This window comes from Cornus florida, unplaced genomic scaffold (genome assembly GCF_030987335.1).
Source record: "Cornus florida cultivar Cherokee Brave unplaced genomic scaffold, ASM3098733v1 CherokeeBrave_3.0.0_Hap2_Chr04, whole genome shotgun sequence".
Taxonomy (NCBI): Eukaryota; Viridiplantae; Streptophyta; class Magnoliopsida; order Cornales; family Cornaceae; genus Cornus; species Cornus florida.
This window is the reverse complement of record NW_026775574.1, coordinates 10,312,833-10,335,019: the sequence shown is the minus strand read 5'-3', so window position 1 is coordinate 10,335,019 and position 22,187 is coordinate 10,312,833. Positions and strand designations below refer to the sequence as shown.

The 22,187-nt window shown below is 39.7% G+C and overlaps 1 protein-coding gene and 1 long non-coding RNA gene across 2 annotated transcripts; both read right to left on the bottom strand.

Annotated features, from left to right (window-relative positions):
- Positions 1–833: 833 nt before the first annotated feature.
- LOC132302712 (uncharacterized) lies at positions 834–21,944 on the bottom strand. The gene is made up of 4 exons (XR_009480903.1): positions 21,785–21,944; positions 21,557–21,674; positions 1,163–1,254; positions 834–1,054 (listed from the first exon to the last, which is right to left on the bottom strand). It is a non-coding gene; the product is annotated as an uncharacterized LOC132302712 (long non-coding RNA).
- Positions 15,137–15,733, bottom strand: LOC132304567 (uncharacterized). Its single transcript, XM_059802324.1, has 2 exons — positions 15,575–15,733; positions 15,137–15,472 (listed from the first exon to the last, which is right to left on the bottom strand). The coding sequence occupies exons 1-2, from the start codon at positions 15,731–15,733 to the stop codon at positions 15,137–15,139; spliced, it is 495 nt and encodes a 164-aa protein (XP_059658307.1).
- Positions 21,945–22,187: the final 243 nt, after the last annotated feature.

The following is a 22,187-nucleotide window of genomic DNA, read 5'->3' as shown; positions in this document are numbered from 1 at the left end:
GCGGTTCAAATTAACATCATATACCAAAGCATGGTTTTATCCTATGGTTAGTTGTAAGAGGTAGATTGTACAATTTTGATCCTAAACCAGTGCTTTACAAGCATTATACAAACTACTGTTATCTCTGTCACTCAGATTGGGAATCTATTGACCATTTATTCTTTAAATGTAAGGTTGATTTTTTTTTTTTTTTTTTTTTTAGCCCAAGTTAACTTCAATTACTTTAAATGTAAAGTTCAGTGCTCACATATGGAAGTAATCCAACGGGTTGCTGGATTTTACATCATGCCTAACTGTTGGTTAGATATGGTTCAGTAATGTTCATCACATTGGAGTTCATCTGCAGGGTATTTGATTCATAAACTTCTATGGTCTGCTGCAATCTATTTTATCTGGATGGAGTGGAATGCATGGGCATTCAAAAACCAGACATCGTCTTCCCATCACATTATTTCTCAAGTCAAGAATTGCGTCAGAGCTAGACTTGCTACCATTAAACTAAGAAGTAGTTCAAACCTGAGGCAAATTACTTCTCTGTCAAAGCTTCATCTTCTCTTCACGCAGGGTTTTTCCATAGCTTCTGGACAGTCCTGGCTACTGTCCTAACAATGTTAGCTTTGATGTCATGCTATGAAAGCAAATGGTGGTCATTTTGGATGCTGCTGCTAGGGTTTTACTTCTTTTGTTGATTACTTCTTTTTGAAGATTGAAGTTGTGTTTATTTTCTTATTCTCTTCCCTGTTCAAGGACTCAACATTCTTCTTTACATATACACAAGCATATTCTTTAACCACATATATATATATATATTAACAAACCGAGAATTACAAAAGTTTTTAAAGACAACTGTCTAACTTCCACTAGCTTTATTAGAAATTAAGTGACAAATAATTAATGTTGAGGGATTTGACTAGTCTAAACCATACTAGAAAGTAGTTATTTAGTCACTATCAGAAAAAATGAAATTGTAATTAATAATTGTCTCATGATTTAGGACCCCTGATTGGTCTTAATCTTTGCATTTAATGTCACTTGGATTTCAGGTTTTAAAGACCTATAATAAGAATTAAAAGAGCTTATAAGTAAATCTGTACAATCATCATTCACACACAAAAAATTAATAATAAAAAAAATAAGAGTAGAATCATGAGTCGAATTTTACCATTCTTACGATGTTATCCAAATATTTTGTGGGATCGACTTTAATCCAGATAGAGATTGAAATTGCACGTCTCCAGAAAATCATGAATGTACCTGTTTTCAAACCAGATATGATCTTCAATTTTAATGACTCCAATATATCATTGGGTGAATGAAAATCGGACCATCTCTTCAAGCCACCATATATGCCAAGATCAATCATTATTCTAAGACTCAAATATATATATATATATATATATATATATATATATATATATATATATATATATATATTCCTGAGCAAACTTTTATTAACCAACCTGATTATATATATAGCAAACAACAAGGAGATCCCCAGTTACAACCAAATTAAAACACCCACTTCCAAAAGTTGGCAAGCAGGAGTAGGAGAAAGAAAAAGCCTATAAATGGAAACTCCCAACAAAACCAACAAATATAAACAATATCAACTACACTGCGAGACTAGAGGGCTTCTCAGTTGACTGGTTCCTAGTTCGATCTAAGTCTGATCGGAATTCAGCTCATTAAAAAGGCTCCGAGGACGCCAACAAAGCAGGTCCAGGGGACCCAAGCAAGGTTTGGTGGAAGCAAAGAGGCAACCACGGAGAAGAAAGCAAACATTAAAGAAACGGCACCAAATAATTCAACACCGTCAGAAAACATGTTACCATTCCACAGTGCTGTCAGGCCGATAATGAGGGACACTAAAGTCGACAAGACGGCAAGAACTCCTGTGGTCATGGGTTCTACATAAGTGAGAACTGCTTCACGAAGAAGTTGGCCAACCCGATTCATTATTCGGGGCTGGCCTGAGAGAGGTGTCTGTGAATTAACCGGCTGGACCGTGGAGCTATGCCCAGCTTCTGGACGATCATCTGAAGAAGAATTCGTGGTGCTTGGGTCAACCATGGCCGCCGTCCATGGAAGGGCTTCAAGAACGGATGAGTTGAAATGGGCTAGGGCGTCTGAATATATATATACTAATTTTTCAAGCCTAATAGATAAGAACGTGTTTTTTTTTTTTTTTTTTTTTTTTGCCTTGAAGAGTAAAAATACATCATTTTTTCTAAAGATGAAGTCCTTAGATAAATATATGATGAATTGATGATGCCATCCCACAATATGATGAAAGATAAAAAGTACGTCATCCATAAACCCTTAATTTTAATTAGGTGAATTATATATGGTGATTACCAATTTGGTTTTATGGAATAACTTATTATTATTATTATCTGTATATGAAACTTGGGCCAAAGTTGCTGTCAAGTTTTTCTTTTCTTTTTTTTATATTATTAGTGTTATTATTATTTTTATTCGCTTTGCACTAATTTCGTATTGATATCATAATCAATTTCTAATAAAAAATGAGAAGAACGTTTGTAATCTCAGGTCAGATTAGAGCATCTCTAACAGTTTGTTAATTTTTTTTCTTTTTTTTGTTAAAATATATACTACCACGTATGATGTGTAATATATATATATTTTTTATCTTCAGTAGTCTGTTAAGATACACGGCCACGTTACCAATGTGTAAAATTGTTATGTATTTTACACAACCTTTTTACAAAGTCACATCAGTATATTTCATTTATCTTCCCTCTTTCTCAGTCCATTAACTTATCAACCTTATATTAAGTAGGTTTATAAAAATTATGTAGGATCCAAGTATAACACTAGTTGATTGTTATTAAGAGATATATTTTTACACAAAAGATATAAAACAATTGTTGCAGTTAAAAATAATAATTCAAAATTTTTGTGTAAATCTATTATGAAATATCAAATTTACACAAAAATATATATATATATACAACCATTAGAAATGCTCTTAGTGAGATGCCAGATTCAAAGAATGATGGTGATATTCCACGTCATTTAGGAAAGAAGTTGTCATTCATATATGTGAATATTGATACATTTTAAAAAGTGATTATGGAGTGGTGAAGGATAAAAAGTATGTCATCCTTGAAACACTTAATTTTAATAAGGTGAATTATGGTGATTACCAATGTAGTTTTATTGAGTAACTTTTATTACTATTATTATTGTCTTTATATGAAATTTTGGTTGTCAATATTTTTTAAGATTTAAAAGGGTTATAGATTTTACCTACCATTTGTCACGACCTACTCGCATCATATATATATATATATATATATATATATATATATATATTTTAAAAAGTGATTATGGAGTGGTGAAGGATAAAAAGTATGTCATCCATGAAACACTTAATTTTAATAAGGTGAATTATGGTGATTACCAATTTAGTTTTATTGAGTAACTTTTTATTATTATTATTATTGTCTTTATATGAAATTTTGGTTGTTAATGTTTTTTAAGATTTAAAAGGGTTATAGATTTTATCTCCCATTTGTCACGACCTACTTGCTTCATATATATATATATACATTTTAAAAAGTGATTATGGAGTGGTGAAGGATAAAAAGTATGTCATCCATGAAACATTTAATTTTAATAAGCTGAATTATGGTGATTACGAATTTAGTTTTATTGAGTATCTTTTATTATTATTATTATTGTCTTTATATGAAATTTTGGTTGTCAATGTTTTTTAAGATTTAAAAGGATTATAGATTTTACCTACCATTTGTCATGACCTACTCGCATCATATATATATATAATTCGTTTTTCACTCTTTTTGTATTGGTGTCAAAATCAATTTCGAGTCAAAAATGGAAGGAACGACAAATTCATGAGATCACTGATCAGGACACTAGGACTCAAGGAGTGATATATTTTGACCTCCCACATCACCTGGGAAGAAGTTGTTGTCACTCGTATGTTTGAACATCTCCTACGAAGTAGATACATTTAAAATATATATATAAATATGGAGTGTATGCAAAGTGGACAAGACACTTTGGGATACCAACCCCTACGAAATTATTTGTATCCAAAAAAAAGTTGAAACAAAACATATACCCTTGGCCAATGCATATCTTTTGTTTTGTTTTTGTTGTTTTTTAAATGAATTACTATTGAGAAGGAAAAAAAAAAAAAACAAATTATTGAAAATTTTTGCCAAAGTCAGCAACCTAACTGTTCTTAGTATAAGAAATAAAGAGGAATAAGAAAGTGAAATAATGCACACACATATTATTGTTTCATTGAGTTAATTATATACATGTAAAATCCTATCTAAGTATGGTAAATAAATAAAGACAGATCATAATTATATGATACATTCAACTATCAAAAATAGTAAAAACTAATTATATAAATTGGTGCTATAATTGAGAAATTATTTATATAAATGTTGCAGTAAATTAGCCAATGATCGCATTGACGATTGAAACTTGATTGATGAATAAGTATCTCTACTATGCCCCTGCAAGATGGTGCTCCCATCGGAGACACCAATCTTGAACCGAAGATACAAAAGTCGCTGCCTGGACATTGGTTTTGTGAGAGCATCCACGAGTTGGTCCTTTGTCGAATCATGGGAGACACGAAGTTCACTTCTAGCTAGTAACCTTGTCACAAACAAAGTGAAAATTAATAGCGATGTGCTTCATCCTAGAGTGAAACACGGGGTTGGCGCATAAATAAGTGGTTCCCACATTGTCACAGTAAATAGCAGGTTGTTGCGGGAGTGTGACACAAAGTTCCTTTAGTAAGGATTGAATCCATGCTAATTCAGTTACTGTTGCTACAACTGATTGGTACTCGGCTTCGGTTGAGGAACGAGCAACAAAACGTTGTTAACGTAGGCACTGGTGGAGGTACGATAATCTTTATTTCCCGCCCAATCAGCATCCGAGAAGGCATGCATGAAGATGTAGTGGAGAGTTATTTTTTAGAAGTAGACCATGAGACATCGTGCCCTTGAGGTATCAAAGAAGACGTTTGGTAGTAGCCCAATGAAAAGTAGTGGGCTTGTGCATAAATTGCGAGAGCTTGTTTACTGTGAATGCAATGTCCGGATGGGTGATTGACAAATATTGAAGACTGCCGACGACTCGTCGATACTCAAGTGGCGTCGGAGAGGTTGGAACCAGCAGTAATAGTGAGAGATGAGTTTGTGGATAGGGGTGTCTGAACCTCCTTTGCCTCAAGCATGGCAGTTCTATCAAGGAGATCTTGTATATATTTGTGTTGAGACAAAAGAAGACCTTAACGAGTGGGAACGACCTCAACACCAAGAAAATAGTTGAGAGCCCCAAGATCTTTGATAGAGAATTTATCTGAAAGCTGAGCAATAAGGTTGTGAATCATGGATGTACTGGTACCCATCATAATTAAATCATCAACATATACTAACAAATAAATTAAAGTTCCATCATGAGAGTATATGAACAGTGATGTATCCGAATGAGAAATTGAAAAATCTGCTGATAATAAAAAATTCTTAAGTTCAGTATACCACGCTCGTGGTGCCTGCATGAGTTTGTATAGAGATTTATGCAATTTACAAACATATCTTGCAAATGTGGGATTAATAAAACTCGGAGGTTGAGACCTGTAAACTTCCTTAGTGAGATGCCTATGAAGAAAGGCATTGCTCACGTCAAGTTGGCGAGGTGGCCAACCACGAGAAAGTGCAAAACAAAGAACAACCCGAATCGTCGTTGGCTTGACAACGGGACTAACTGTATCTGTATAATCAATTCCAGGGCGCTGATGAAATCCCTTTGCTACAAGACGAGCTTTGTAGCGTGAAATTGAGCCTTCGGGATTTCGTTTAATTAAACACGGAATACCTACTTGCGACCAATAAGATTCAGAGTTAGATGGGAAGGAACTAGTTGCCAAGTGCCGTTCCAAATAAATGCATCAAACTCCTCCAATATAGCAGCTCTTCATTCAGGAATTTTCATTGTTTGCGAGACACATGAGGGTTCAAGTGATGCACTGGGACAGTGAGTAGTAGTCACAAAGAGCTTCTTCAGTTTGTGTATGTTATTTTGCGAATGGGTGACTATGGTATGGTTCGCATGGGTTCGAGAGATGATTCCATGGTAGGAGGAGCTGTAATAGTAATAGGGTATATGAAATTCTCACGTGAGAGAAGAATTTGGCATGAGGAGGAGCCACCCAAAGGGATTGATTGAGTCGGTGAGCTAGGCATCTCATGCATAGAATTGGAAACTGAGGATGTGGTTGGCGAGATTTCTAGGGAGGAAATTTGGCTAGAGAGGGAAGGAGTAGGAGAATTGGGGATTGGAATTTGATAGATGGGAGGTGTAGTAATTGCATGGGAGGTCCACGTGGAGAGATTCGTGGAATTAATGTGTGTAGAGTTTTGGTTAAGAGAAAAATATGGAAAGATGCAGTTGGTCGTGGGATCTAGACACTTATATGCACTTTGTGTAAGAGAGTACCCAAGGAACACACAAGGCTAAGAACAAGGTTGAAGTTTGTTGTTAGTGTAAGTCTTTAACTAAGGGTAACATAAACATCCAAAAACACGTAGTTTGGTATAATTTAGTGAATGACCAAACAAATTTTCAAATGGAGATTGGAGAGACAAAATTGGTGTTGGCATGCGATTAATTAGATAGACGGCGGTGAGAAATACATTAGACCAAAATTTTAGAGGAAGCGAGGCTTAACTCAAAATTGTGAGACGAGTTTCTCGAATGTGACCGTGACTGTTTAGGGGTATAGGGTGGTCTGAGAAGGTGTGTAATCCCATAGGATTCAATAAATGATTTCAGTGCGCTAAATTCCCCGTCACCATCAGAATAAATGGAGGTAATTTGTCTTTGGAAAAAACATTCTACCACTTGTTTAAAACGAATTAATATACTGGAGACCTCATATTTTAATTTGATCGAAAAAAGCCAAATATACTTTGTGAAGTGGTCAACAAATATAACGTAATATTGAAAACCATTATGAGATTTAACCCCAAGCATTACATACAATTTCACTAGTAGTAGACGAGGACAATGGTAAGGTTTGAGAAGAGAGACAATATGTTTTAGGATTTTGGTAGATGGATGACCCAGACGGTTATGCCACTGTTAGAAATGAACCTTGACACTAGCAAATGCAAGAATTGGCTTGGAAGAGTGAGATGCATGAGATATCCATTCATAAACTCTGCCTTTATTCGCTCCTTTCATGAGAGGTGCCCTCGTGCGAAGATCCTTCACCACAAAAGAAGAGGGTGAGAATTTTAAGGAACCTGTTCTTAGAAAATCACAACTAGGCGTTGCTCAAAAGAATTGATGAATTTGAAGAGCGTTAATTTGATGGATTTTGATGACTAAGATAGGAAGCAAATATAACTGGTAATGACGAATTTGTATATATTTGGGTTGCCATTTTATAGGGTTTTGGTGGTGCAAAGGGAGTGCGCGGAGGTGCACGAAAATTCTGGTAGGACGGTTGAGAAGGCATTGATGAGAAAGACCTAAAGCGAGTACAATGTTTGGCAGTATGACCTTGTTGATCACACAGTTATTGGGCGGCCCTTATTTGTTTTGAGTATTGCCTTTCCAGTTCTGACCGGATTTGTTAGCGACATGTATAGTGATGGAGGAATTTTCAGATCTGTGTGTCTCACGTTTAAGAAAAGTTTCATGATCAGACAACTTTTCATGTAACTCTTTGAGGAGGCTCGAAGTGACATGGGCCGGATATGACCCGCGAACACGACATCCGGTCCGTGCAGATGTGTCAAGCCCATAGAGAGACACTGCCATATGGGCCGAACGCGAATAGCCCATCAAAGATGACCAAAACTCACAGAGGAACGGGCCCAGATCTAGCAGTCCATTAATGTTTGTAAGTATCTATAAATAGGAGAAGTAATGGATAGAGGAAGGGGATTTTTTCTGTTGAAGTGTAAGAGTTCTAGAGAGAGAAAGGAAGAATGAATTTCTTGCATCTTCAATTGGCGCCGTCTGTAGGAAACATGGAAGATTGATTGATCATTGATCAATATCACGTGGATTCAGACCAATTCGTGGAAACAAAACTCGATCTTTGGGAGTTGGATCCAGATCTGAGCGATTGTGACCTACTCTGGAGGAATTTTAGTTCCTGTTGCTTTGGCGGAAGTGGCTTCAGATCTATGCAACAACGAGTTGTTCGATTGTGGCAGGATCTGACGGATTTAGAATTCGGACAATTCAGATCTCGTCAACCGTAAGCATAATTCGGAGAATTCGAAACCAGATCTGAAAAATTCGCACTCACGAAGCTCAGATCTACTCACGAACTTGAGATTAATGCCTTTACTCCATTCAGGAATAATGATAGGTGAAAGCTCCAATCCAATGGAGGCTGTCCAGCAAACGAAGCTTGAGGAGTTGATGAACTTGATCGAAGCTCTCAAAAAAGAGAATGCAGAATTGAAAGCTGGAATGCAACATCAGCAAATACCCGCGGTTTCGCGTCCACTTCCGGCCGGTGAAGGAGGTGTTCAATCTAATATCGCACATCAAGGCGAGTAGGACGAGAACAATCAGTCAGCTCTCCACCGTGATGAAAGGAGGATGGACGATTTGCCGCCAAATGTTCGTCGAGTTGAGGATCACGAAGGATCGACTCACGTTGATCCGCGACATGAGCAGATCAGACAGAACGAAGCCATGACCTTCGATCCGCATCGGGAAAGGTTCAACCGAGAGGAAGTGATAGAGGTTGATCGCCGCCGAGTTGTGTCGCCTTGGCAAAGAGAGCTCATAGAGGAACGGTCGTTCGATCCGTCTTACCGGCCCTCCATGGCTACAATCACTCATCGCGGTTCGGAGAGCAGAACCGTAGCTCACAGAGCTACCGCTGGGCTCCAGAGAGAGAATGAAGCACTCCGATCCGCAGCTCGGACGGTTGATTCAACATTCACTGACGAGATCCTGAATGCCCCGCATCCAAGGAAGTATGCTATGCCAGTCTTTATTCTGTTTGACGGAACAACCGATCCGATCGATCATGTGTACCATATCCAGTTGAAGATGGCCCTGAATACGGAAAACGACTCTTTAATGTGCAAATGTTTCCCTACAAGCCTAGCTGGACCGGCGCTCAGCTGGTTCAAGAACTTGCCTAGGAGCTCCATTGATAGCTTCCGAAACCTGTGCGATCGGTTCATAAGCCAGTACTATGGGAACAAGCGTCCGCCGAAGGACATCTCGAGCCTATTCACAATGAGACAACACAAAGATGAACGTCTCCAGGCTTTTCTCACCAGGTTTAATCTCACTAAGAGTATGGTGATCGAATGCCACCCTTCTACAGCGGTTCAAGCCTTCAAGTTAGCCATGACACGTGGCACTCCGTTCCATACCAGTCTGGTAGTGAATACGCCGACGACTATGGATGAACTCAATGAAAGAGCCGATGGCTTTGTGCGCCTAGAAGAAGAGGAGGCAGCCAATGCTCGGAGAGCATCGGTCGTGTCGACCGAGGAAAAGTCCAAGGCAAAGATCAGGCAGAAGCAGGCTCAGCCGCAACGTCAGACCTCCTGGAAGGCAGAAAAGAGGTCCAGGGAGGAAGAACTGATCACTCCGCTGAAGGTCACTCTGGCGAGGCTATATCAGGCGAACAAAGATAAGTTTCATCCACCACTGCCAATTAGGCAACCCCTCGAACAGAGGGATCAGACTAAACATTGTGCTTTCCATTCCGATTTCGGTCATCAGACTAACGAATGCAGGAATTTGAGAAGGCAAGTGGAGATGTTGATAGCTAGAGGGGAGTTCGCGAGTTATGTTCAAGGATCGACGATAGAGCAGAATCGACCGATGGAGCAAGTAAAAAGGAGTCATAAACAAAGCTCCCACAATTCACAACCAGTTCGTATAATCAATGCTATCCACGGTCGACCCGAGCCCAGCGAAGATTCAGATGAGCTACTCCGAGCGCGCCTACGGCAGGCACAGATGAAGAAAATGGTCAGCAGTGTGAATACTCTGCACCAACAGATCACATCGATACAGATAAAGTTCGACAGGACAAACCTGCAGCGTGTTCAAGTCCCCCATGAAGACCCGTTGGTAGTCAGCTTGACAATGGCGGACTGCCTGGTGCGCAGAGTTCTGATCGATCCTGGAAGTAGTGCGAATGTCATGCCGAGGGACACATTTGATCGGCTCAAGATTAAACCAGAGAGGCTCAAGCCCACTGGAAATCCCCTGTTAGGATTCGATGGCAAGAGGGTGGAGCCCGTCAGAATGGTGGAAGTAAAAGTTCAAGCTGCAGAACGAGCTCTTATGGAAACTTTTGTGGTTGTGGAGATTCACCCCTCGTACAATCTCCTGATGGGAAGAGGATGGATTCACAGAGTCCAAGGTGTACCCTCAACTCTGCATCAGGTCATGAGGTGCCTCGGACCCGATGGAAATAAGGTGATAGACATTCGTGCGGATCAGGTTGCAGCCAAAGAGTGTTATTCCGTCACACTAAAATATGCTGGGAAAGGGAAGGCGCCCGTCCGTTCGGCGAGCCCCAGATAGCAATTACAGGAACCTCCGCCCAAGCAGAATAGGGTGGAGGAGTCAGTTGACTTGACCGAAGAGCCCCTTCTAGATGTGCAGATCGATCAGTCCAGGCCAGAGCAAACTACCAGAGTAGGAGTAAGACTGACCAGGGAAGAGCAGCAAGAGCTAATTGACTTCTTGTCTCACAATGCCGATGTATTTGCATGGAGTCACCTAGACATGCCTGGAATTAATCCCTCCGTATCCTGTCATTCCTTGAATGTCAATCCCAATTTCAAACCAGTAAAACAGAAGCAACGAAGATTTGCTCCAGAACGTAACCAAATCATAGCCGAGGAAGTTGATAGGCTGCTTGATGCGGGATTCATCAGAGAAGTGCACTACCCTGATTGGTTGTCCAACGTCGTTGTCGTGCAGAAGAAGAATGGGAAATGGCGAGTATGAATTGATTTCACCAATTTGAACAAAGCCTGTCCGAAGGATAGCTTCCCGCTGCCAAAGATTGATCAAATGGTGGATGCCACCACCGGGTATGAGCGTTTAACCTTTCTGGACGCTTATTCAGGTTATAATCAGATCCCTATGGACCCGGCGGATGAAGAAAAAACTTCTTTTGTAACCGAGCGAGGGACATACTACTACAAAGTTATGCCTTTCGGACTAAAGAACGCGGGAGCAACTTATCAAAGACTTGTTAGCAAAATTTTCAAGGATCAAATAAGAAAGATTGTGGAAGCCTATATTGATGATATGGTGGTAAAGAGTAGGAAGAAGGATGATCATCTGAAACATCTGCAAGATGTATTTGATGTGCTGAGGCGATATGGGATGAGGCTCAATCCAACCAAGTGCTCGTTCGGTGTGAGTTCCGGTCAGTTTTTGGGACACGTGGTCAACCGCAGAGGCATCGAAGTTAGCCCCGCTCAAGCAGAGGCTTTGATTAAGAATGCCGAGCTAAAGACGATCAGAGAGGTGCAAGCCCTCACATGACGAATAGCTGCATTAAGTCGATTCATTTCTAAGTTGTCAGATCGCTGCAAGCCGTTCTTTGACATGATCCGGAGTCATGGAACACAGGTCTGGGGAGATGAACAACGACAAGCATTGACCCATTTGAAGGAATATATGCAGAATCCACTAGTCCTGTCAGCCCCGGATCCAGAAGAAAAGTTATTTCTATATCTTGGAGTATCTAGTGTTGCGACAAGTGCCGTTCTGATTCGTTGCAAGGAAGGGGTGCAACACCCGGTATTTTATGTCAGTAAAACAATAACCGAGGCAGAACGAAGATACTCGAAGGCCGAACGAGTGATACTTTCACTTGTAAACGCAAAAAGAAAGTTGAGGCATTATTTCGAATCCCACCCTATAGCTGTTCTAACAACTTTTCCAATCAGAGTGCTTATGTACAAGCCAGAACTCTCGGGCAGAATGACAAAGTGGGCCATAGAGTTAAGCTCATTTGACATAACGTATTAGCCGAGAACAACTATCAAAGGATAAGCGGTAACCGATTTCCTGCTAGAATGTGACTCTGAGGATACGGAAGAAGACCTTAGATGCGGCTCTTGGAAACTTTATGTGGATGGCTCCTCTAACCAGATGAGGGTAGGAATTAGGGTTAAACTGCAAACCCCAGAGGGTACTTCTTTGAGTCAAGCACTCAGACTTGAGTTCCGAGCCACCAATAATGAAGCGGAATACGAGGCGTTGCTGAATGGGTTAAAGTTGGCCAGAGAGCTACAGGTCAGAAGTTTGACTGTTTATAGTGACTCACAGTTGATTGTTCGGCAGGTAAATGGTGAGTACGCGACCAAGGATGACACGATGGAGGCATATCGTTCTGCCATTCTGCATAAATCCAAGGACTTTGTAAAGATTGAATTCATACAGTTACCGAGGGAACAGAACGTAGATGCGGACCGGTTAACATGTAGTGCTTCGAGTTCTGGCGAGACATTGGCGAGGGTGATTCCAATAGGAATACTGACCCAGCCATCTATTTTTGAAGAACCTTTGGACTCTGACCCTTGGCAAGTCAATGTCATACCGTATGAACCGAGTTGGATTGACCCCATCATCACTTATATTCGAGATGGCGTTTTGCCTATGCAAAGGGATGAAGCTAGGAAAATCAAAAAGAATGCAGCAAAATACGCCATCGTGCATAACCAGGTGTACAGAAGGTCCTACTCTGGCCCATACTTGAAGTGTGTCACCCCCACAGAGTCGCGGCAGGTGTTGCGAGCTATTCATGAAGGCGTATGTGGCAATCATTCTGGGGGAAGATCGTTAGCGCATAAAGCAATGACACAAGGATATTTCTGGCCGAACATGTCAAGAGATGTGGAGGAGTTCTCTCGAAGGTGCGATAAATGCCAACGGTATGGACCATTGATCCACCAACCACCTGAGGAATTGCACGTAATGGCCTCGCCATGGCCTTTCGCGCAATGGGGGATGGATGTGGTCGGTCCTCTGCCAACGGCAAGAGCTCAGAACAAGTATGTACTACTGGCCACGGATTACTTCACTAAGTGGGTGGAAGCAGAACCATATCCAAGCGTAACTCAGACTCATGTGAGACGATTTATCTGGAGCAATATTATCTGCCGTTTCGGCGTTCCAAGGTCAATAGTCATGGATAATGGCACGAACCTCGATAGCAAGCAAGTAAGAGAGCTGCTGGAGGAGTATGGAATTAATCAGAAGTTGGCTGCAGTAAGTCATCCCCAGGCCAATGGACAAGTAGAAATTACAAACAGAACAATTTTCGCCTGCATTAAGAAGAAGCTGGAGGACCATAAAGGGAAGTGGTTAGATGAGCTCCCGAACGTCCTATGGGCTTACAGAACCACCCCAAGGCGGCCGACTGGGGAGAGCCCGTTTGAAATGGCGTATGGTACCAAGGCGGTTATACCGGTTGAGCACTTGGTCCCAACTATCAGAAGCTTAGCATAGAGTCGAAATCAGAACGACAGAATGTTAAGATTGAACCTCGATATGATAGATGAAAAGAGGGATGCTGCAGCAATAAGGTTAGCATCATACCAGCAAGTATTGGCGAATAGTCACAACAAAAGAGTGAAACACAGAGATTTTGCCCCTGGCGATCTGGTTCTGAAAAGAAAGGTGGGGATAGTCAAAAAAATGATGCCACCCTGGGAAGGCCCATACAGAATTGCAGAGGTCATAGGGAAGGGAGCATATACATTAGAGACCATGGCGGGAAGGTTGGTCAGTAAGCCCTGGAATGCTACGTCTCTGAAGAGGTACTATCAATAAAAGCTAAGTTTCAGTTTTGTTGGGTGTTGTTTGTTTTCAATCAAGTACGTATGAATGTGCAAATTCCTGAGACTTATAAAAATAGCTTTCCTTTTCAAAGGGTTTTAAAAAATGAAAAGCCAAGTGGCAAGTGGCATTCTAGCCGAGTGCCAGGCACTTAAGCAAGATAAGTGGCAGCTGGCACCATAAGCCGAACGCCAGACACTTGCTAAAAAACGAAAAGCCAAGTGGCAAGTGGCATTCTAGCCGAGCGCCAGACACTTAAGCAAGATAAGTGGCAGCTGGCACCATAAGCCGAACGCCAGGCACTTGCTAAAAAATGAAAAGCCAAGTGGCAAGTGGCATTCTAGCCGAGCGCCAGGCACTTAAGCAAGATAAGTGACAGCTGGCACCATAAGCCGAACGCCAGGCACTTGCTAAAAAATGAAAAGCCAAGTGGCAAGTGGCATTCTAGCCGAGCGCCAGGCACTTAAGCAAGATAAGTGGCAGCTGGCACCATAAGCCGAACGCCAGGCACTTGCTAAAAAATGAAAAGCCAAGTGGCAAGTGGCATTCTAGCCGAGCGTCAGGCACTTAAGCAAGATAAGTGGCAGCTGGCACCATAAGCCGAACGCCAGACACTTGCCAAAAACACGCACACGATAAAGTTAATATGAAAAAATATTGAAAATGGGTTTGAACAGAACGTAGCACAAAGAAAAAAGAGAAAAAAGAGTTTTATCATCTCATTCATAATAAGCATTGAAGTTACAAAAAGTGAAGTATTCAAGTCACATAGTTACAAAAGAGTATGGAATCGAAGAGTCTGGAGGAGTCCTAGCTAGCTGCCTCAGTACCGACAGCCTCCTGGTTGTGCTGATCCGCCTCCTCGTTCCCGTCAGCCATCTCACCCTCACGAGGTGGGGAATCAAGATGAATAACAGAGCCGTTCTGCTGGGGGCCAACGTCAGCAGTGACTATGGGAGATACCACAGTTGACGAATGAAGAGCGGTTAGAGGCTGAACGGTATGAGGAGCTGTAGTGATCCTGGAGGAAGCAATCTCCTGACATTCATCAAATATGTGCTCGGCTTCGGTGGGTTCTGGGTCAACATAGACCCCCAGAGGGTCAATCCCTAAATCCTTATCAATCTCATCCGGAGTTGAGCTGGTCTGGCCCTCAGCCGGAACTCGGTCGGAGAAACCATCTCGGAATCCCTAAGCATATCTAAGAGCTCCAACTCTTGAGAATCAAGCATGAAGAGCCAACATTCCACCATTCACTCTGCTGATGGTATCAATCAGAGCGTTTCTCAAAAGCCATCCGAGCAGACTGTTCATCAGCCAGAAGGCGCTGGAGCTCTGCCTTTTCATCTCTGATTGAATCACGTTCAGTCTGCCAGACACTCTTCTCAAGCTGGAGGGCATCCTTTTCATCCTGAAGAGAGTCGTTTTCTTTCTTCAGAACATCTCTTTCTTTTTCGGTTTGTTCAAGCCGAGCCAATATCTCGGTGTTCTTGCTGGCAAGAAGGTCGTTTTCCTTATTAGCCACATCCAGGCTATCAGAGAACTTACGGGCCCTGGCGTTCCCCATTTCCACCTGTTTCTGCATAGCCATCATACCGAACAAAGTCTGCATAGATATACATGAATACTGGTTAAACTGATCGCCTGGTCGGACGAAGGCAAGAGCAAATAGTATGAGAGGATTCATGAGTTAGAAAATAAAAGTCACCTCCATGGCTGATTGGGGAAAGCGGCTGAACACATCCTTTTGGGACAGACCCTTCGCCGCCTCAAGGTCTTTCGGAGTCCACATGCTCCTATAATACGCCATGGCGGTCTGGCCATCCTTTAACATGGTCTCGTTCGGCTTCACGAACGTCCCATCCATTCGGGTGTACCGAGGAGCCTATGGTGGTAAAACAGGAATAGAAGGAAAAGCTGAAGCTGAAGCAGAGGCACCAGCTGCAACAGGCCCGGAGGGGGCAGGAGCTCTGACTGGGCGATGCAAGAAAGCGCTTGGCCCAGAGACTCGGGTCCTTCTTATAAGAGGTTCCTCCTCAAGGTTAACTCCACCGTCAAGATAAGGCCTTTTGCCTCGTTTTTTGTCCCGAGCACCCCCAGCGGCAGCAGGGGTAGTAGTGATTTGTGGAGATGTGCTCGGGTTGGTAGCAGGGGTGCTGACAACAGGATCAATAGCCACCGTACTCGGGATGGTGTCAGAGATGGTGGCTGAAGAAGAGGCTGATGCAGGAGAGGAGGTTGCTCCAGCAGCAGAAGTGGCTGGGGGAGGATTTTTCCTCCTACCAAAGGAAGGAATCTGAAGCCTGCTCATGGTATAGCCGAGGGATGAGAGCGCTAGAAGGTTGTCTGAAGTGAGGAGATCTGAGCAAGAAGGAATATCGTTCAGAACGTATTTCTTCAAGTAATTACTCCTATCCCTGCAAACACTGTAGCTCAAGTCATCACAAGGTATGCCTAAGGAGCGACATAAGAAAGTACAAAAGCGAGGAACACATGTTTCGCAGGGACAATCATTTTTATGAGATTTGAATTTCTTATATGAGGAGACAGAACAGACGCCAAAGGCGCTCGGGATTGGGTAATCCTCTGCAGCCGGCGAAGACCAGGCCCCACTAACACCCACAATGTTATCCCTCCAACCCTTTTCAGATTTGATTGTATCCGTACATATGGACATCTTGTCGATCGGGTAGAGGTGGTAGAATGGCTCGTCAGTTCGGATCTTACTGACCTTATAGCAAAGAAGAAGATTTATGAGGTCAAGGTCCAGACTTCTGTTACGAATCAACAGTAACATAACGGATATGATTCTAAAGAAATTGGGGTTTACCTGCAGGGGGGATATCCCCAGTCTATTGAAAACATAGTTAAAGAAGGGATGCAGAGGGACCCTAACGACATTCAGTTGAAGGTTTGTAAATAAAACCTCGCCGGGAAGAAGGCCGGCACCGGTCATAATATTAACATCCTTAGGGCAAACCCTAACTTGGATGTTGTCAGGAAGTCTAAGTCTCATACGAAGAACATCTAGATCTACAACCATGGTGGAAGCGATTGAAGGGTCTAAAAGGGTAAAAAGAAGTCTGCCGAAAGTAAAAAAGGAATAAAACTAACCTCTGGGGTAGAAAGCAACAAAGAGCACTGCAAGATCGCTGGAAGAATGACTCTTGAAGAATTTCACCGGATGAAATTTAGCACTGTTCTAAAAAGATGAGCGAGAGATTTGACTGATGATGGAGACGGTAAAAAGGCATGAAGTGGCATTCTAGAGCCTTATAAAGGCGAAGTGGACCCGAGGGCCGAAGCGTCAGGGAGGTGAGAAATTTATCGAACCTCGGAACATTGATTCCGGATCTGATCGTCCGTTCCCCCATAAGGGTTTCTCGAGCCGTCAACATCATGATGAGACGCCTTTAATAATTACCCCCTTATTAAACAAGGAGTAATTATGGGGGCAGTTGAGGAGGCCCGAAGTGACATGGGCCGGATATGACCCGCGAACACGACATCCGATCCGTGCAGATGGGTCAAGCCCATAGAGAGACACTGCCATATGGGCCGAACGCGAATAGCCCATCAAAGATGACCAAAACTCACAGAGGAACGGGCCCAGATCTAGCAGTCCATTAATGTTTGTAAGTATCTATAAATAGGAGAAGTAATGGATAGAGGAAGGGGATTTTTTCTATTGAAGTGTAAGAGTTCTAGAGAGAGAAAAGAAGAATGAATTTCTTGCATCTTCACTCTTCAAAGGAGATTAGACTGTCTCTGGCCCGCACAGCTGCACTGATTTCTTTGAAATCAGGGTCGAGTCCATTCAGTACACGGATGACAAGATCTTCATCATTGAGAGGCGCATCAATGAGAGTAAGTTCATCAGCATAACTTTTGATGATTTGCATGTATTCAGTCACACTTTGGGTGTCCTTCGAGAGTTTCGTCAGTTTGTTTTTAATCTCCATGACACGACCACGGGATGGTTTGGCATACATCGTGCCAAGTTTTGACCATGCTTTCTCGTGATGTTTTGGCGGAAGCAATAAATGGTGTAATTTTATCAGAAAGGAAGCCAATATAGCACTAAAGAGAAGTTTGTCTTGGCGGATTCAAAGTGAATAACTTGTATTAACTTTTTTCCGTTCCATTTTCCTTGAGGATAAAGGAAAGACAAGGTAGAGCTCCATCAATATAACCCATAAGGTCATATCCAATAAGAATATGATCGAATTGAGCTCTCCAAGATGTGTGGTTAGAAGGAGTAAGTTTTAGTGGGGCTTGAGCTACACCATTAATGGAGATAAGAGAATTGTTGGATCCTAGAGGATTAACAACAATATTTGAGAAGGAAGGAGAGCGGGTGACGGTATTGAAAGAGGATTCGTTATCGGCCATTGAAGAACTCGTTTGAGCAAAAAGTTTTGATACCATATAAGATAAATAAATAAAGGCAGATCCTAATTATATAATACAATCAACTATAAAAAATGGTAAAAACTAATTACATAAATTGGTGCTATAATTGAAAAATTATATATGTAAATGTTGCAGTGAATTAGTCGAGGATCGCGTTGATGATTGAAACTTCATTGATGGAGTATCTCTAATACATAAGTCGCTGTTAAATGTCTTTTGAAAGTTAGTAAATTGACCTTTAGTTTAATTTCACAAAAACCCTACTCAACCAAAAAAAAATTGTAATGGGGGGAGTAACCGTCAGATGCAATTTTTATTTTTTATTTTTTATTTTTATAATTCAGAGTAACTTATTTAATTAATTCAAAAGAATATATTGAGATTTTTAAAAGTCCCAATGCTTTCGCTTATTTTATTAACACCAGCTTACAATAAAACTTGCAAATTTTAATTTCTATTTTGTTTGGATAAGGTAGGTATATATGTCGACACAGACACTTTGAGTGTAAGAGGCTCGACATTCCCATGCTTGAAGACAAGACTTCTAGATCCACCTTATGTGTGAACTGAGCTATTCTTGAAGAATAATTTTTAATATTTCAATAAAGTTTTAAACAATTAACTATGTTTTTATTGTAAAAATTCTCACCTAATTACCCTATAAAATATTGTTCATAGCTTTTTATCAATGCCATCTAGAATCAATGAAGCTTCGTGGAAGTTTTGAGTTGAAGGCATATGGGAAAAATCATTTCTAGTCCAGCAAGAAGGTTGATCCGTGTGTGTGTGTGTGTGTATATATATATATATATCGCTACAAGTTGCCATTTTTCATTGACAATTTTGTTAGCAACAATGCAGCTTCTTGGAAGTTTCAGTTTGTAGACTTTAAAAGACCACTATAATATATAAAATTGAAATATCTCAAATGCTCTTAAAATTAAAATTAGAGAAAAATTAATTTAAAATAAATTTTCTCTTTAATTTTAATTAAAAAATACTAATTTTATAGAACCGAACACAACATTTTAATTATATTTCATTTTGACAAACAAAATAATTATTTATAAAAATGAAAAAAAAAAAATTGAATAAGGACTTGTATGACTTTTGTATTTTGAAAGTGAGAAAGAAAAATATATATTATACATATATATCAACCGAAGGGCATTATTAATCTTTTTCAATGAATTAAAGGAAGGTTTTGTCAATTTCTGAAATAGTAATATTATTATCCTTTTAACAATATAAGGATTTAGATGTATCATGTAAATGATAATAGAACCACTAATTATCCATTTTGGTACTTATAATTAATAATTAGTAATTATTAAATGAACATTTTCTTTTTTCTAATTATTAAAGTTAATTTGTCCAATGCATCTAGAATCATGCGTTCTGGTAGAAATTTAATTTTTCATGATAAGATGTCATTTTCAAGCATAATATTCATATTCAGCATGTCCCCTTGTTTAACTTGAAGGCGACCTTTGATTAGTTTAAATTTGAAAACTTTTGTCTAGTTAAAAATTATTATTATTGTAACGAGGACATTATATAAAAAATTTCATATATATAATATAAAAAAAATAATCATATATTAATATAAGCAGGTCAGGTAAGGGGCTTGCGACCCTAGGCATACACTAGCTGCGCCTGAGAGTGATTGATTATTCTTTTTGTATAAAATAAATAGCCTGAGCTTATAATACGGTCGACTTGGATCCATTTTTAACAATCCAGTTCTTTGTTTTTTTCATTTTTTTTTTTTTTTTTTTGAAAGTTAAATTTGATTAAGAAAGAGAGGATTACAAAGGCTAGCAATAGCTAACCACAAGACAAAAGGGCCCACAGGTCCACAATACAGAACATACAAAATTTTTCAGCCCAAGGTACAGGCCCAGAAATGAGCCCACACGAGAAGCTCAAAATTACAATCGAGTTCTTGCAAATAAAGAACCTTACACTATTGCACTCATATACATGTGTGTTTGTAGAAAAATAGATTTTGAAATAAGGGCGGATTCAGAAATTATCAATGGAGTGGGTTAATATTTATTTGGGTAAGTTAATACTAGTAATAAATTTTTTTTTTTTTTTTTTTTTGTTTGGACTAGGCTAAAATTGGGTATAGCTAAAAAAAAAAAAAAAATTTGGGTGGGCTAATGCTTTGAGATTTTAATTTTTCAAACTAAAAATAAAGTTAAACTCGAGTTAATTTGGAATTAAGTTAATCCTAAACGTATATAAAAAAAAATCTGAACACTTGTAAACAAATTCTTAGGGAACTAATACAATAAATTAAGATTTTTGAACAAAAGAAAGATGATTTTTTTTTTCATGGCTTAAATTAAAAGTTAGTAGATGTCGAGGTTCAAAGTTAGAACAACGGGAAACAACCCAATCACGGGACTACGAAAGCGTTAGGAAAGAAAGATTAAATGAAAAGCTTAATCATAATTTAATATATATATATTTAAAATTTTAAAAAATAAAATTTGAATTTGAGTTCTGACAACTTAAATGAAGCCCAATCTTAGGGTTGAAAATTTTCAACCCAGAGGCTATAAATTTAAACCTTTCATATATGTAGCACAAGCCATACATTTGTCCTACTGTGGACAGCCTAACTCAAATTCAGTATTAGTCCCAGAGGGATAAAAGGGAATAGATATTTAGTGTACCGGGCTAATCAGAGCCGTAAATGATGTGCACATACGGTTATGATTAGCCCAGCACCGAGCGCACCAAATACCTACTCGATAAAAGGGTTATAGCATTTTTTTAAACTTACCCGATTTGTGCTTGTGTAGTTGTGGGACGGACCGGATCTATGCTTGTGTTGTTGTGGGACGGACCCAATGTAGCTCTAGGGGGGCCACGTGCCCCCTGGCCTAGCTCTGCCTTCTATAATATATGTGGTAAATTTTATTTTATTTTTTTCATATTTATATGAAAAATTTTATACAATGCTCCTTAAATTTTTGCATTTCTAAAACTATCTCTTAACTTTTTCTTTATTTTCTATTTTACTTTTCAAATACCTTTAATTTCTTTCTTCTTTTATATTTTATATTTTCCTTCCATAATCAAACTCTAAGGTGCCAGTTGCAAGTTTGAAAAAACATAATGATTAGTTTAAAAATATCATTTATGAACAAAAACTAAAAACACTGAAAACAAAACGTGTACCAAAGCTATTACTTCTTAGACATTATAAAACACTTGTTAAATAACCGAAACAAAACCAAGGAGACCTTAAATACAAGAAACTAACCTGAGATTGACAGACATGTAGGTGAAAAACAGGTCATATATTTTGAAACTGATGATACTCCTTCATTACATGCCCGTGTAGTTGGTCCTTCTCAGCTCCGAGATACAACCAACAGTAGCTGGTAGAATTTTCCTCCATTTAATTGTCTGAAGAATGACTGACCTAATAATACCAAGAAAAAAAAAAACATCTTCTACATTCTATAAAAAGATTAATTACAATTGTTACCTCATTACTCCAGAATTTACAATCAGTAGCAGTACTCTGCAACTCTGGTTTTCGAACTTCTGTGTAAATGCGAACTTCAGGACTATGCTATATAAAAATAGTAGCTCGAACAGGAACATGCGAAGCAATTTCGGTGGTGGTCTCAAAGGACATACTGTCTCTAATTTCTTATTGTTTGATTAAAAAATTTAGACTTGGAACAAGTCATGACTTAGGTCAACCTGGACTAACGCGTGGTGACTTGACTTCTTGTGCATTGACGAGTGTTGACTTGAAATCAGGCAGACAACCATATCAATTTACAATATAAACCACCCTTACTTTTAACCTATTTCAACCAAGAATGTAATAGAAATAAATGTATAAAATTGTGCTTATGAAGAATGTAATAGAAATAAATGTA